Here is a 16,463-nt window from a genome sequence, read left to right on the forward strand (position 1 = left end):
CTTTGATGGCCTCCCCCAAAGAGGGTCGCACGTCACCTGGCACGGACTGGACACAGAATCTGCCTTTTTTTCTGGAAAATTGAATATACATGCTGAAAGCAGATAACGGAGGTTGTCTATAATATCGTCAGCGATGGCCATGGTGCAGTCGTTACTAATGCTGGTTTATGCATACACAATCCCCATTTAACATCCGTGTCATACGTCTCGAAGGAACGTGGACGGAAGAAAGTGCTTCGTAGTTCACACTTTACACATTCCTGGAAATAAGTTCCGGGTGGGGAGTTGTATTCTTGATCTTGACATACGACAGCATCTGGAGTAGTGTTAAAAGACGTCGTGTGGCAGGACGATTGACATGGAGATCCGTTTGTAACCAGTAATCCGAATCCTTCGCGGGTCAAGAGAAGCGACAAGATCAGGGAAGAAAGAAACATGGTTGTGGAATTTGCTCAATCAATATCGTAAATGCAGCACGAAAGAAATGATGTTGGCCAAGTGGGAGCTTCGCATAAACCGAATCTTGCAGCCCGCAGCAACAGCCCGAGTCTTTTGAAAGAAGACGGCCTACTTTCCGACCAAGTGCCCTTTTGCCCTCTGCTGAGGCAGCCAGATGCCGCAAGCAGGGAGGTGTTCAAGATATTTTGCAAGAGTGAAGTAGAATGCAAGGGGTGTGAGCATCTCCACAAAGATATATGACCAGCAGCTGGGCAGAGTCTCCTTCTAATCGCGGACTGATTGGAAGCAAGGAAAATAAAGTCAAGGTAATAAACACCAGAATTGTCCCGTATTAGAGGTGGACTTCCCTTAAGGTGGGAGAACGAAATCATTCGGAAAGGTTGAAGGAGTACAAATGTTGTCATACAAGATGCGCAAAAAAAGGGCTGTCTCGCATCTACATGCGCCGCTGCTGCAAGGCAAATACTGGAATTGAGATGAAGGGATTCTTTGACGCATATGTCGAATGGGAAATGCGGCCCATAAATCGCCATCTGGTTGGAAACTTTTGGTTAAAGCTCTGATTCGAGTTGTGAACAGGGAGAGTTGCTGATCTAACAGCATTCGTTCCCCACAACAGGCCTTACCAACCACTGTGGCTTGCAGGGCCGTGATGGATGTGTGCTTCGGCGGTCGGGCGTGTGAACAGAAAGCCCATTGTCATTACGGAGTACTGAGGGAGCTGGCTTGCCCTTCACCAAACACCAAATGGCACCATAGGCACACCACATCAAGCTTTTTCCGCCAACAGCTCCTAAGAAACCGCCCTTGTAGGCGGGGTTTCTGTAGCGCCTGAAATGCGGATGAAAACAAATTGATCAAAATCGGATGAGACTACAGACTGCAGACTTCGGACATTCTTGGGCAACTCCATGGATGTCCATACTACAGCGTAGTAGTGATCTGGGTGAGTGACATGGCCAGCCATGATTGCATGAAGGATGCGAGTCTGGCAATGGAGATGTGATTGGCAGGTTGCCCTGGATCAGTCGCGGGAGTCCTTTCCGACATGTCGAATCACGATTTACGACGGCCAAGCAGCGTGAAGACTGTGCACAAGCGTCTTGGAAAGTTGGCGTGCATCGCAGTGTGATGGCGCCATTGCCCGCATCGTGGATGATTCTCTGACCACCAAGTTGGAGGGCGAGGCTGGAATAACCTCACCAGCAGATAATGAACTCCCATTCGCCACTACGCTGCCTCTAGCTCATCGTTGTTCACATCGCACCCAAGGCTCTCTCGCTTTGAGTGGACGAGAGAACTTCGCACATTGAACAACCCAAACCTGCTCAATAAATCCCGACACCGGCAGGGTTTCGGCTGCACTCCTGGGGAGGTTTCTGTTTCTTCTGTCGACATGAACTAGCAACACCCATGATACTACCCCTGAAGCATTCAGGACAAGAATCTTTTCACCACCAAACTCAGGAGTGATGTCTCCTCGGAAGGAATGAATGCACAGTGCCCATAGATCTTTTGCGCAAGCAATCGCTCTCAAAGCAGCAGTAATCAAACAAACTTGAATTTTTCTCGCTGCAGCAATGGTTATGTCCCCCTGAGCCCGCAGCAATAGCCAACTTGCCACTTTTTTCACCGGGGAATTTGGCCTGGAGAAAGGCCCTGTTTTGCCGCGGTAGAAACGCAACTTGTGCTCTGTCCTGCCCTTGTAAATAAACATCCATGGATGGGACTACACACACATTTACAAACGACAGTGATATTCTTCAACGACGTTTCAACCGCGACAAGAGATATACTTTGTTTTTTACATGGGGAAGTATTTTCATCCCGTCGAACCAACGGGTTAAGTTACCGGATAATCAATTGTGTTGGGGATCCTGTGTTTTCCCTTCCGCTTTCGCAACTTGGTCACTGCAATTGGAGCAATTGTGAAGAGCTACCCCGCTAGACTCAATCCCCGCGCTCACAATCTAGGGGCATTGGACGTTATCCAAGTCTCATAAGCTGGTTAGCCCATACAAAAGACTGTGATAACCCCCGGTTTACTGGGTTGCCAAAACTATGTGACCCTACGCAGTAGATCAAGACTTATGACAGAATCAAAAGATTGAATTACTCAGTGTGCTAATTTTCTTCCTGGTTTGAAATAAAAAGTACCCTTGCCCACCTACCTTCCGACTTCTGACTGGATGAATCCACAAACAGGGGAGTTTCGGAGCGGCAAAGGCTCTTCAATCACACAAGCACTTGATCTCAAGCGGGGTATATATCCGGATGGTCGACAAGGCACCAAGGCTCCTACTAGCAGGATCTCACCGCTAAACTATCTGTAAAGTACTGCACTGTGCTTGCGGGCCAAAAGCTGCGAGTCAAGGCCCGGAGAGTCGTCAGAGTTGTTGTCATGTGACTGGTGAAGGAAATCCCTCCCGCACGCCATTTTTCTTTTAGAAGTTGGTGATTTATCCTCCAATAAGATTACGGAGTGTTTGTTCGGTGGTGTGGCATTCGGAAGATGATGTTTCCAAATATTGTATACAGAGTGCTGGCCGCGACCCCAATGAAAATTCAGTAATTAAGTGTTTAACTATGTACAGGGTATGGGCTTTTATAGAAAATCAATAGTATTTTATATATATATATATATACAATGGTGGCAACCCTGATGCCCGCAAAGACCAGCAATTCATCTCCATCATCTTATGACACGAGAAGGGGTGAAACCATCTAGAACATACATTATTACTAGTATTGATGAGTGCATGTCGGTAGAGAAATATCCCAGATCGGCTTTCTCCTCAGATCATTTTAACCGTATCAATGGCCACCAAACGCGCTAGTGGACACATACTGCCAATACATGTCCTTTGAAAACTTGCGAAGCCTTTTTCCAAAGTATATCATGGGCAAAAAAGTCAGCGAACAGACCAGCGCTACCATGCTCGCCGTGATAAAACAATTGCGCATGCCCTGTGTCTCCACCCAAGGGGTAATTCCATAACTAAAAGCGAATCCCAAGCGTATTCCGAATAATAGTGACGGAAACCATGGTTTCCCCACTTAGCTCTTTAAAGCAATCGACATTATAGAGATTGCGAAGAGCCACCAGTCATGAAACCGAATGCCATCCTTCCCATTCCAAACATTAGACATATCCAATGGACTCCATAAGCTGCACCAACACCCCAAGTAATGAGACCACTAGTAGTGATAAGCGCCGTCAAAGCGAGTGGCCAAAGGCGTTGCTCCGGCTCTCTTACCCCTTTGTTGCGACGTGCAAGGTAAATAGCAAACTTGTCTGCGATGACACCGGACCATATCATACTAAAGATTCCACCAATAATCGGCGCGACGTATGCCGAACCAACTTTAGCCGCTGACCAGTTGTAAGGCGCGGCGGAAAGAACTGGAGACGCTGTACCGTTCATCACGTTATACCACGAAAGACTGATACCGTAAAGGAACCCAGACCAATCGGTGCAGGGGAAATGTAACATGATCAGGAGGGGCCGATACATCATTTTAAACATTTCTTTGTTACTGGGTCGCCCGGGCTTGGAGACGAAAAGTGCCATTTTCTGTATGTAGGTGCGGGGAGGGCGGAAAGAAGAAGCCGACTGCATGATCGAGTTATTTGCAGAGATATTGCTATCAGCACCAGCTTTCTCGTCGCTGACCTGGGTGACGGTAGGATGCTCGGACTGAGAAACTGTGGCAGCATCGAGTTCTTGCCCTTCCACAGTGGGACGGAAATAGAGAGACTCTTCCATGCCAAAGAATAAAATCACGGCTGCAGCTGCCGATATCATGGCTCCGAGGTGCATGGTCCACCGCCAGCCGAATGCGTCATTAAACCATCCAGCAATTAATGGCGCGATGAAGTTCGAACCACATAGGAACAGGACATATGTCGCCATCCACTGGCCACGCTCATGGGCGAAAAATATATCGGGAACAGATATCTCTGGCAGAGACTCAATAGGTGAAGCGAACGCGCCCAGAAGTATCCGATGGGCGTACCATTCGCCTCCGGTTTTCGAGTACGCTGTCCAAACCATGATCGGTACGCAGAGCAGGCAAGACAAAATATAGACACCTCGGCGGCCAAATGTGAGGGCGATCGGTTGCCAGATCAAGCATGCCCATCCCAAAAATAGAAACATAAGCCCAGTTCCAGTGACAAGCTCTCCCGTTGAAATTCCTGTATCATTTGTTATATCGGCGAGCACGCTGTATTGCAACGTGGTTGGAATGCCGACTCCAAGGGTGTAGACGTAGACCATCGCGATTTGCAGCAATTTCCGTTTCCGGCTCCAATTTAATGGGTCTTCTGGGTCCGCACTTGGCCTAGGAACGAGCACAATGTCCCTTTGGCTTTCGTCATGTTGTTCCAACTGTGTTTCGCTCGCAATGTCAACCAGGTGAATTGTACCTGGGATTAGGTCGGCACGGGTCGCAGGATTAGCCTCCATTACATCGAGAGGCTTTTGGGAACAAAAAATGCACATACAAGAAGAAAAGTTGATTCTGCTAGTGAAGTATAAAGGACAGGGGCTGCCCCTGGGGGTTGAAAGCAAGATATATAAGGTTAACTGCGTCTTCATGGGAGCAGGCGCGAGTCATCGCTCCCAGCCGAATGGCTACATCAACCGATAAGTCCCGATCCTATGAAGAAGGTGGATTTATTGGGCCAATCCCTATGGTGTCTTCTGATAACACGGCATTGGATTGCCCCAGTCAATCCAATCAATTGGCAACATACTGAGAAGGATGAAAGCTAGAGTAATTAGTCTGGAATTCGAATGGCATTTGTTCCAAGTTCTTGGTCTTGCACAATGATCAACAGAGGGTTGTCTTCCGAGAGCTTGGGGCTGTCTCAGGTTGTGGTGGTTGGAGAACTTCGCTTGTTCGTCGGCTATTCTGAGGATGGCTCGGCAATTTCAATGCCGAACACAACCTCGAATGAGCCGATGGATTCAGATCAGATATTTTCCAAGTATCTACGGGAATTATTCTCAGTCCTTTATTTCGCGGCTAGAAAGAAGGGCAGGAGAGGAAAAAAAGGAGAAAAATTACGATGAATCATGAATTTTTTTCTCGGCTCTTAAAAATTCTTTACTTACCACCAAAGCAGCACTTTTTCACTCAGTCATTCCCCAGAAAACCAGCAATAAATCCCCTCATCAGCTGTGGGTCTACGTCCCCATTTTTCACGCACCCCGCATTCACACTGACTGGTGATAGTTTAGTGTGAAGTATCTCAAGTTTGCGAATTCGTCCTAGTGGGAGTGGTAGGGCACCATGAAGGAATGGTACTGGGACCCGTTTAAAACCTTAACAAAATGAGGTTTATTACATAGCCGATAAGCGCGGTTCGAAGTTTGCGCCCTGTGTCCCGATCATTTTTTCAGTGTTGCCTCGGTTGTGGTGAGGCAGAGGAATACCCTTCAGGGGCAACCGTAGACTAACACTGGGTCCGCAGGTTTTAGTCCATTCAACCAGCGGGGACACTGAAGGAATGCATGATTGACTCAGGTCAATGAAAGTGGAGTAAAATGGGAGGATCTGGCCTCCTGGAAGCTCATAAAAGTTGTGTGCTACTTTGGAAAAAGTCGCCCACACAAGATGGGAAATTAACAGAAAAGTAATCCCATATCCATTGAAGTGTGCGTACCGAGGATTCGGGGGAGTGTCCAAAGCTGCAACGTGTTCACGACAATGAATGGCATCAGGATGATTGCCATCGTAGCTGTGAGAATGGAGAACTCAGAGTGAAGTGAGCCTTGTAGGCTTTTTCAAACCCAATTTTGGCCTTGTTTCCCTATCTCTGGAAGTTGGGGAGCAGAACGATATTAGCGGGCGCCGATTCCGTGGTTCAGGCATCCCTAAGTAATGTCTGGAACAGGCTGACTTCAAGGGACAAGCAACTGGCCTCCGAGTCATATTGTCCCTTGCCAAATCTAGGTCCGAGTCATTGATAATGAAGCAAATGAGGCGTTGACAATATGAGCGGCATAAGAACCCAAGCAATTAGTTAGACTGTATGCATCCACAATGGGGGGATTTGGGTCGCCGAGTCCCCCGCATTTTCTGGCTTTTGTCTCCATTTCGATAATGGACGAGTTCAAATCACGAGTTAATACGCGGAGTATTATGGTGCATCCTCAAATTGGTCAAAATCCGAACAAAAGCAGTTGGCGAGTGAGGCTCAAAGCTCTCCCGTCCGGCTAAGTTAGGTGGCGGCAGAGAAACTAGCTAGATACGAACAGCCACATCGGCCCTGAATTTTGGGCTGGCTAAGCGGTCGAACATCGCGGCCCCCAAATGCACCAGGCTAGCATATTAACTATTGCTCTCCCAATCAGCCCAATACCTGAGTCCTGGCGGAGCCTTTCATCTATCGCTGTTGGTGGCTTCCTCCTGCCTCGACCAGCTTCATCGAAAGAAGAAAAGAAAGCAGATGCATGGATCGACAATGGCGGCCGAAGCGACCTAGGAGACAAGAGCAGGTTCGTTCCCTTAATAATTTTATTACTCAATCCCTGCTCAACGTTAGTAAACGAAATACTCCGTACTCTGGGGGCAGATCTACGAATATCTATCTATCAATCGACGCAGTAGCTATTCGTTCGTTGGGGTGGATTATAGGGCTCCACACAAACCACAGCTTGGGTTAAACTACACGTGGTTATGACAAGATGAGAAGCGGGCGAGAAAGGGAAGGGGAGAAGCTGCGATTTGTGCAATATGTCGCATCACCAGCGAGGGACTTTATGAGGTGGTTGGGTCTGCATATTAGGTAACTCTTTTCTTCAATCACAAAAATATCGGAAAAAGGTCTCTACAAAAAAAACGAAGGAAAGGAAAGGAAACGGAAAAGAAAAGAAAGGGAAAACCCGAAAAAAGGAAAAAAAAGAAGCGAACGGGCCAGCATTGGGGGGGGAATGTCCATTGGCGGCAACGAAGGTCTTGGGGGCCAAATGCACGCCCTTCTCGGACAACTCATAGACGGAGCTAGAAAGATGGAGATAACTTGTTCCGGGGGCCAAGAAAAAAGAAAATTAACAGAGAAATGAAGCTAAGCTGTTGGATGGGGCAGGAGTGGTCAAACAGCGGCTTGACGTTTGTTCTATCCCGATGTTTAGCTGTTTATTGTTGCGGCAGAGGTAATGCGTAAGCAACTGTGCCGCAAAATGATGCCATTAACGTGATATTTCCCAAAATTTCCACATAGATGCTTATCCAATGAATATAATGGTGAATGATAATGATGTGCAAAAGGTAAAGCTAATCCACACACAGAATGAATCTGTTAGTCATAGCAGGAAATACATCGCTCAAATATGCTAGAATTGTTTACCCAATAATCATCCCCCAAAAAGCAACCAACTCCATGCTCCAAGACGTACACAGTTCCCACCCGTTAGATATATGGCCTAAAATAAAGTGGTAGAAGAAAGCTCGGGGTTGCAGGATATTCCCGGGGTATAAACGAAGAACACAAAAGAAACAACCAAGAGACAATATAGGTCTAGAGACCATGGTAAATAAAATCTATAACCAATCCACCAGCACCATACATAGCCCATACATAGTTCGCGGTTAGTTGGCATGAAAGTAAGACAAATCTCCAACCCCAATGTCATAAGGTATCGTCTCCTGACGAAACAAGACCACATATATCAAAACCTAAGCCAGCCAGTTAAACTAGGAAAAACAAGCCTGAAAAAAGTGATTACCCAAATAGGTCCTCATCCGAAGGAACAAGCTCTTCTGTAACTGCTCTCTTGTTCTTGCGATTATTCTTCGACTTAGTTGGCACTGTTGGCTGCACGGGAACGGGAACCTGAACGGGAGTATGATGTCGTTCGTTGACCGGTTCCAGTGGTGTCTTCTCCGTTTCTAAATAAATGCTGCCAGCAGAGCTCTGCTTCGCTGTGCTTGGTGTGTTTAAGAAAGAAAGGGCTGGGCTAGTTTGGGAAAGATGTCTGTCGCCGGAGGAAACGAGCGTGCTACTTGGACTTCTGGACCCAACAGGTGTGTTTGAAGATGAGGCTGTCCGAGGTTGGCTATGATATGAGGGGTGATGTGGGAAATCTGACGACGCGACGGGGTCCATAAAACTTGGATCACAGCTTACGGTGGAGAATTTACTTCTGTGCTTCTCGGAATCGTTAGAATTGGGCATTGTAGGCGACGACTTTGATTTGCCTATTCCAGCCATTTCTTTGAAAAATTCCTCGCTGGCAGGCTTGTAGACGAAGCCAGCACCACCGGAGTTCCGCGCGGACGGATTTGGGGTACAGCCCTCCTTCTCAGTGGGAGTTGACGATAGTTGAGGATTGGAGCATAGGATATCCTTTTCGTCCTCGCGGTCGCAAAAACAGCATTTCATCCAGATATTCGATCCCTTTCCGTTGCTCTCTTGTTCAGCGCCCATCAAGACTTGTTTCGCAGAAGTTGTCTGAACAACTGGCAGTTGGTTCCAGCCACCCGCCATCGGCGCGGTAATATCTGGATCCCCAAATCGCTCGTCAAGGACCCTTCGATTTCCATTCCGTCGGATTCTGCGCCTTTCTAGATAGTCGTGAAGCCAGGCGAGTGGCATTTTGGATTGACTATTTAATTCCACGAGGCTGGAGGCTAGCGAAAATAATCAAGCTTTGCGCCAAGGTAGGGAGAGGAGGGTGTCCTAGGATCCCCTATATACAGTGAGATGATTTCGATGTTTGGGGTGAAAGGCGAAAATGAGTATTCTTCCTTCCTTAAAAAAGTTCGCGTTCTTTTTATTCACAGCTCGAGCTCACGCCGTTCAAGTGGCAGAGCTAGGCATTAAAATACTGCATGGAGCGGTGAATTCGCAGGTTGCCTGAGCATGTCCAAGAAGAAAGATCTGCCTGAGAAAGTATGGTACGCCAGGACCACCACAATGGTACTCCGGAGCCGTGAGGAATATTCAAGCCACAAGGGCCATAGAATAATTTGAACAGAGGCAAACCAGAAAAAAAAGAAGATTTAAGTCGAGATGGAAGAGGTTTCACAAGAGTCGAGAAGAAGACAGTATTCTGACAAATCTTGGCTTCTTTGCTGGCTATGGAGGGGTTTGCTGATATACAAATCCTACCTGGGAGTTGGATGAAACCAGGTTTAAGTCATCCGTCTCGATCTAATTAAAGTAAATAGGTCGGAAAAAGGCAAGTTTGCTGCGATAAAGAAGAGGCCAAATCCCCAAATATAGAAAGATTAGTTGCAGAGGGGTAAAGTCAATGAGCCCGTCCTTACAATATTTAGAAAAAGCAAAGGCACCTAGTTAAAAGTGTCTGGGGGCGGGTCCGCGGACCAATGGTCACGGGAAACTGATCAGCCATCGCGAGTGATTGACCGGATGCATAGAACTTGAATAATGTGTAATTTTCAAGTATCAAATCCCCTAGCGTTAGGAAGTAAACAACTGGGTATTCGGTCTTAACAAGACGTTTCGATGATCCCATACATAATTCGGTAATCTTTAACAACACAATTACCAGTGGGACAGAGGCCGAATCAATTCGGTAATTAAATACGTATCTGCACGCATTCATTCTCAGCAGTTGCCGTTGGATGGGCCAGCAGGCCCCTCATTTGACAGGGAAGGGAGAAGAAAGTGTAGGCGATCTCAACCGGAGCCATCCACCCATACATACAAGCATCCGGCAGCTGAGACAAGATGCAAGGCCTAACCCCATGAAGAGTACGTATGACATTTTCTGTTGAAATTGCCCAAGACTTCCCATCAGAATGGTTCATCACCACACTATTAGTTCTAGTTCGAATCTGAAGTCTTTGGGGAGGCTGACTTTTTGATCAGGTAGCCGCGGGGGCCAAAAGTCAGGCTGGTCGCCGACTGGGGGCGCCATCTGATAGGCCCAAACAGAATGTTTTGGAGGCAAATGCAGCAGCCATTTTGCACAATGCGCGAGGACCAGCGATTTGGAAGCACACAAGAGGAAAAATGTTGGCAGCAGACAGAATAGCGGACGATCCAAGGCTACAAGCCAACGATCCACGGAGGCTCCAATTGGCAGTTTGCAGCGTTTGTTTGCGGCTGGCCGTGCGGATGCCGTTTGCGGGTTAGCGTCCCCAGCTGGGCCAATAGGAATTACATAATCCCCTGCCGGCTCATCCTTGACTGCATCTGACGGAGCACAGTCTACAGATGTACTACGTGCAGTGTATGCAGTGCATCCCATCTCCAACCAGGTTGGACTCGATTTTGTTCCCTTCTGTTCCCTTCTATCCTCAAGCATACACACAATAATGGGATGGGCGATACTGAGCTGACCTGTCGTTTCTGTAGTTCCTGAACGACGGTTTGCCACTCTCCCGCTTCCTCCAGAGCTCCTCCTCCCGACATCTTGCGGGAAAGTCAATCGTCCCGATATCCTGCATTTCTAATGTTACATGGTGTAGGCCATGGTGGACAAGACTATGCGTTTCTGTTATGATTGGCGATTCATCCCCCCCCCCCCGGATCACCCAGCACGATCGACACTGGAAAATGCTGTTGATGTTTGACACGCGTAAAAATGTGCTAGAGAGAGCGCAACAACTCGATCTTCAAGTCCAATGAAATTCTGGTGGGCTTGGTTGGCCACACTTTGCCTTTCGTCATTAAAACTGGCACTAATATTTAGATCAGGCGGCACAGCGCTTAACTCTGGCCTATTCTCCGCAGATAGATAGACGTGTGCCACCACTCTCTGGAATGCAGACTCGCGATCTGCCCCCTCCGAATGTATGCACACCAAAGGGGAAATATATCCCTGCTTAATTATCCCGGGTATTTATGTACCGACGTGGAAAGGAAGCTCAACTGCCAACATAATGTGTTTGATGACCAGATCCACTAATTTGATTGGTTGTTTTATCGGGTTGGGGAAAAGTTGATTGAAACAAAACAGTTCTCCCTGCACTTCCATCGGCTGTCATCATCATTATTGTTCCCCACGGAAAGTCCAGATAACTTTTTTTTTCATTCGCGTATCCCGTGCATGTCCCAACAAGTTTCACCAATTTCACCAATTGTAATTCGGTACGCATTAGCCCCGTCACAGTCTCATCGTCCACTTCAGCAAGGTCGTGGAGCCTGGTCATTCTGGTCCTTCACTTGAACCTGCAGAATCCTGGCATTGCTCTCCGCATTTGCGACGGTTACAGAGAAAATTTATAATGAGCATGCAAACAACAAGCTTTTTAGTCATTTCTTAATAGTATGTGGAGAGACCGACTCTCGCGGGAACGGTCAGCCTTCTGCTCGGTACGGAGCGCAATAACACAACCATCAATACATTGACAAGAGCGAAAATTAGTCGTTTCGGTGGCTCATATTTCTCATTCCACCACATTTGATCCTCTGTTTACGAACCAAAAAATTTCGCTATAACCGATGAGAAACTATAACGACAGGCCAAAAAGCAACCGCCATCATACCCGGACGAGGAATCACCACTTACGAATGTGTCATCCAAACTTTCCGCCCCCACCGTTTACCATCATATGTACTGGAAAATTCACGCCACCATCCACATGATTTTCGAGAGAAAAACAATCAAACTCAACATCCAGTAATTCATGATGGCTAACACTGCCGTTCCTCTTCTTGAAAGCTTCAGCTCTCGAACCCATATGCATTTTCCTCAACCCAAGGCCCATTCGCAGAATGCTAGAACCACACTCTTAAATACAGAGTGCATGGCCAATCTTAGCATAATTGGATGTTCCTTTCCACTGCAAGCCACATCCTCCAATGCTGTCCACACCTATCACGCGATTAGCAATATCAGGCCTTGGCGATTTATAACTTCATCATTCTGAAGCCAAACAATCCTTCTTTTTGACATGCACTCCTACCCCTACGATTCGACTTGACAAAGATATTAAAAACAAGGAATGGAAATCCGTCAACTTACTAATGTCATCCTAACACTCAGAGTCGAAAAGCACAGTTATATAAATGAATGTGCGGCGGATCCAACCAATCCCAAAGTGGAGGAATGCTCCAAAATTGTTCTGCCCAAAGGAAGATGCGTGCAACTATTCCCTGTGCAGAAAAAGTGAAACCGGATCACAATTGTTTCTGACCTTCCAGTGTTCCTTTTAGCTTCCCATTTTTTAGCGGCTGACCAAGGTAGCTTAGGAGAAACCATCCATTACAACCACTCAGGGACTACAGATTTGTATTAGGAGAGGATTACATTTCTAAATGTAAAAGCCCGAATTTGCGTGTGATTTTGACTATTTTCCGTTTTCTCTTCGTCTCCAAGCCTTTACGTTGTATTTTCGAGAAGTGCTGTGCAGTTGATTCCTGACTCGATAAGGTTAATCGGATGGTACCATATGCGAAGCTAGCCATAATAATCAGAGAAATGAACAGCCAGAGATATACCATGAATCAAATAACTTAACCTACTTGAATGGATATTAGTTCACCTACGCAGTAAACTGGAGGTGAGATAAATGCTTGTCTTCTCAGTGACTATTCATGCCAGGGGTCAGGTCGCAATCTGATAGAGTGTGCAGGTACTTAATCTCTTTGTTAATTTATACCTTCCAGGGATCAGCGCCCTCAGCCGCCATTCTAACTACACCTGGCAAACAGGGAGGGGTCATGATTCTGATTTGCTCATCACATACTAACAACAAATGCATCCCACCCATATCATTCAACGCTAAGCGGCCTACCCTCCACCAAAGGCTCCATTATTGTTCCCGCGGTCGATCACCCTAGTCTGGGCTTTGACCCCAGAAGCCAATAATTGTTTCAACAGAACATTCGCCATAGGGATCAACCGGCCCCGTGTACTCACGGATCACGAATCAGGCAGTTCCGTCATGGTGCGGAATTGCAAACTGATTTCCCACGATTACGTTGTTCAAACTTGCATTTCCCCCCCTTTCCTCACGCTACAGGGACCCTGGCAGTTTTCCGAGGTTAAGCATGGCATACATAGCCAAGGAATCTTAAACGGGTGATGGGGAAGAGGTGATCAGGAGAGACGGGGCTTTCCGATCCAGAAGTCAGCAGGGGGAACAGCAGTCCGCGAGATTAGTTTCACTTTCGTATTCACCCAGGTGGGGTTTAGTTGAGAAATCGCAGAACAAAGGGGGGGAAATGATGCCCCTCATCTGTGATGGACCCCGCAAGGCTGTGGAGCAGAAGGAAACGATGGCTCCAAGTAAGCCCATTTGATGACATTGTTGTTACATGAGGCAGCCTAACCATGCTTGTGAGCAACTATAATAGAAAGTTATAAAGGTTTCCAGTCATAGTACCGTTTGGTATGTTGGCTTGTTGAGTTGAGAGGGCTGAATCTATGTTCAAAGGAGCTATTAAACTCCTGAAGATCACCCGCTCGGGCACACCATTAGACTGCTGCTAGAAATAATGTATGCACTGTGCATATACCTATACACACTTAATTCCTCTCATAACTAATGGGAAGATCTGGACCTTTCAAAGTACCCGGGGAGTACTGGAGGCATGCCAAATCGACTAAAATTTTTCATGCTTAACCGCCAATGGACGCATCAGCGATGTCCCAATGCCAAAGCTCAAGAAGTCGGGCTGCGAGGTCCGACTCTGCTACCTCCTGTGGAGCAGCCTGATGGTTACTATCAAAGGTGATGGTTAGTAGCCCCACTATTGTGGGCGTTTGTGAGTCCCGAGAAGTGGTGAAATATGTTGAAAGGATTGGCGTGATTCGTCCGCTGGTGGTGATTGAGCTGGCAAGCGGAGCACCACACGTGATGAACCCTAACTTATATAGCCTGGATAGCAGGTTTTTAAGCAAAACAAAATGTTTTAATTAAGATACACTGTGACTGATGTGATATTGAATAGGTTTTGATATTATTTCTCTAAAAAGAAAGCTGGCTGGGGAAATCTGTTTTTGCAACCTTTACGTCCGCCACAATATTATTTTGCAATTGGCAGTTTTCACAGCTTCATCTAATGTCGACTCATTCTCTGATCTTCTGCATTGAAAGACCAGGTTTTTTCTTTGCTTTAGATCTTGATTATTGATCACTCTTTAATTTAATTTTCAGTTGTCTGAATCTCGTGCTATCTCTCATAAACAAACACCTTAGCCAGAGCAGTGACTTGACCTTCTAGCGAACAATGGCAGCAGACTTGAAGCACCAAAGATTCTTACCATTGAGAAGCCCGATGCTATGCAAATGAACAGGGACCTGATGCAAGCTTTCCACGAAGCGCTCGAAAAGGACCCCGCCGCAGATCTCCTATCAGTTGTTGGAGCTACATATATGCGTGCCCATCGAAGGGCCCAATATCAGGAACTCTCTGAGGCTGGCCGCTACAACCTCCGGACCATAAACAGCCTCTATGATGAGGTCATTGCTCACCCCGAAATCGACTTGCATGGTCGTTTCCCCTCAGATTATCCTCGCAGATACAGATGGGCGATGCCGAGGAAACATGAAAACGCGAAGGCTCTGCAGCAGCCAGAGAAACCTCGCGACTGGGTCCGGGAAAAACTTGATGCCATTGACACCGCCAATATTCTTTACCCGCTCTCCGACCAGGCTTTGACCCTTCCCCGAAAGTACTCGGAGACGAACAGCAATTCTTATGAAGCTTCTCTTGCGGCATCATTGAAAGCACTGATTTTGCATTCTGAGATGCTCTTTGAACTCAGAATTAGAGGGGTTGTGGTCAAGTGCAGCGACGAAATTGTGGTCAAAGTTTTCCCCGATAGCAGAGACCTCACTGAATATCACAATCTCCAATATCTTGCTGAGCATGCTGGCGATCTTCCGATCCCCAAGCCCCATGGTTTGGTTATGCTTGGGAATCTCCGCGCTATGTTCATGTCATATATTCCGGGAGTCACTCTTGACAAGGGGTGGCTGAGTTTATCTCACGAAGCAAAATTATCTCTACAGAAGGAACTGGACCTGATATTTTCTCAACTCAGAAGTTTTCGGCAAGATGATGGACCTGTGCTTGGAGGCGTAGGTGGGCAAGGAGTCAAGGATTATCGCATCATGGAAATTTCTGCATAGAAAGGCATAACTACTGCAAAGGGCTTTGATTGAGCTGCAATTTTCTGCCAAGAATTGTGCCAGTCCCTGCTACATCAAGTTGCTTCGCTCCTTTCTGGAGGAGCAAAACAAAACTCTATAACGATCAGTGTTTACACATGGTGATCTGAAGAAATCAAACATCATTGTAAAGCAAGATCTCAACACTAGTACTTATGCTGTGACGGGGATTATTGATTGGGAGGATAGCGGTTTCTACCCTGACTATTATGAATACACTACATTGTCAAACGGACAGAGTATTGTGACGGATGATGATTGGTATCTTTATGTACCAGACTGCATTTCACCCCTACGGTTTCCAAACCGTTGGCTGGTTGACCGTCTTTGGGGAAACCTTTTATGGAGTTGGAGGACAGATATAGTTAGATGAATTTGTGGGAGCATCTTTAAACGATCTTAAATACGTCCGCCACAATACAAAACCTACCGAGGGACCTTCACCACCCCCAAGTCCACAACAACTGACAAAATCTGCCGACTTACCCTTCCACTGCCATGATTCTCGATTTGTATTTATGGCGTTATTGTTCCTCTTGTATTCGAGACGATCTGCGTCAACAATACCTGCATCTTACGGTCTCCAACTGTAGTCGGACTCCTCGCTGCGGATGAGGGTATTCCATGCGATATTTTTGAGTAAATTCATGATCAGTTTATGAGGACGTTCTTCCTCTAATAGCCGGAAGGGATCCATGGATATGCCCACTGAAATTCTTGTTCATAGCGTATTACCACTCCTGTCAAAGTGACGGCAAAAATAGCCTACGTTGCTCTGGGCAGCAGTTTGTGTAAATATGGAAATCTATCACAAGATATTTGCTGTTAATAAATGCAAAATATATATTTTTTAAAAAAAAATTGATTAAATACTTGGAGGGTCTGATATAACAATGAAAACTCTG

At 46.6% G+C, this 16,463-nt stretch overlaps 3 protein-coding genes across 3 annotated transcripts; 1 reads left to right on the forward strand and 2 right to left on the reverse strand.

Annotated features, from left to right (window-relative positions):
• Positions 1 to 3,156: 3,156 nt before the first annotated feature.
• On the reverse strand, positions 3,157 to 4,928 carry HCAG_06222 (conserved hypothetical protein; the record flags this gene model as incomplete). The annotated part of the gene is made up of 3 exons (XM_001538567.1): positions 3,157 to 3,183; positions 3,308 to 3,457; positions 3,717 to 4,928. 3 exons carry the CDS (start codon positions 4,926 to 4,928, stop codon positions 3,157 to 3,159), a joined length of 1,389 nt encoding a protein of 462 aa, XP_001538617.1.
• Positions 4,929 to 8,191: 3,263 nt separating this feature from the next.
• On the reverse strand, positions 8,192 to 9,064 carry HCAG_06223 (predicted protein; the record flags this gene model as incomplete). The annotated part of the gene is made up of 2 exons (XM_001538568.1): positions 8,192 to 8,358; positions 8,611 to 9,064. 2 exons carry the CDS (start codon positions 9,062 to 9,064, stop codon positions 8,192 to 8,194), a joined length of 621 nt encoding a protein of 206 aa, XP_001538618.1.
• Positions 9,065 to 13,625: 4,561 nt separating this feature from the next.
• Positions 13,626 to 16,201, forward strand: HCAG_06224 (predicted protein; the record flags this gene model as incomplete). The annotated part of the gene is made up of 6 exons (XM_001538569.1): positions 13,626 to 13,670; positions 13,739 to 13,773; positions 14,027 to 14,121; positions 14,609 to 15,468; positions 15,692 to 15,866; positions 16,152 to 16,201. The coding sequence occupies 6 exons, from the start codon at positions 13,626 to 13,628 to the stop codon at positions 16,199 to 16,201; spliced, it is 1,260 nt and encodes a 419-aa protein (XP_001538619.1).
• Between the last annotated feature and the right edge of the window lie 262 nt (positions 16,202 to 16,463).

Source organism: Histoplasma capsulatum, genomic scaffold (assembly GCF_000149585.1).
Source record: "Histoplasma capsulatum NAm1 scaffold_7 genomic scaffold, whole genome shotgun sequence".
In the NCBI taxonomy this organism is placed as follows: domain Eukaryota; kingdom Fungi; phylum Ascomycota; class Eurotiomycetes; order Onygenales; family Ajellomycetaceae; genus Histoplasma; species Histoplasma mississippiense.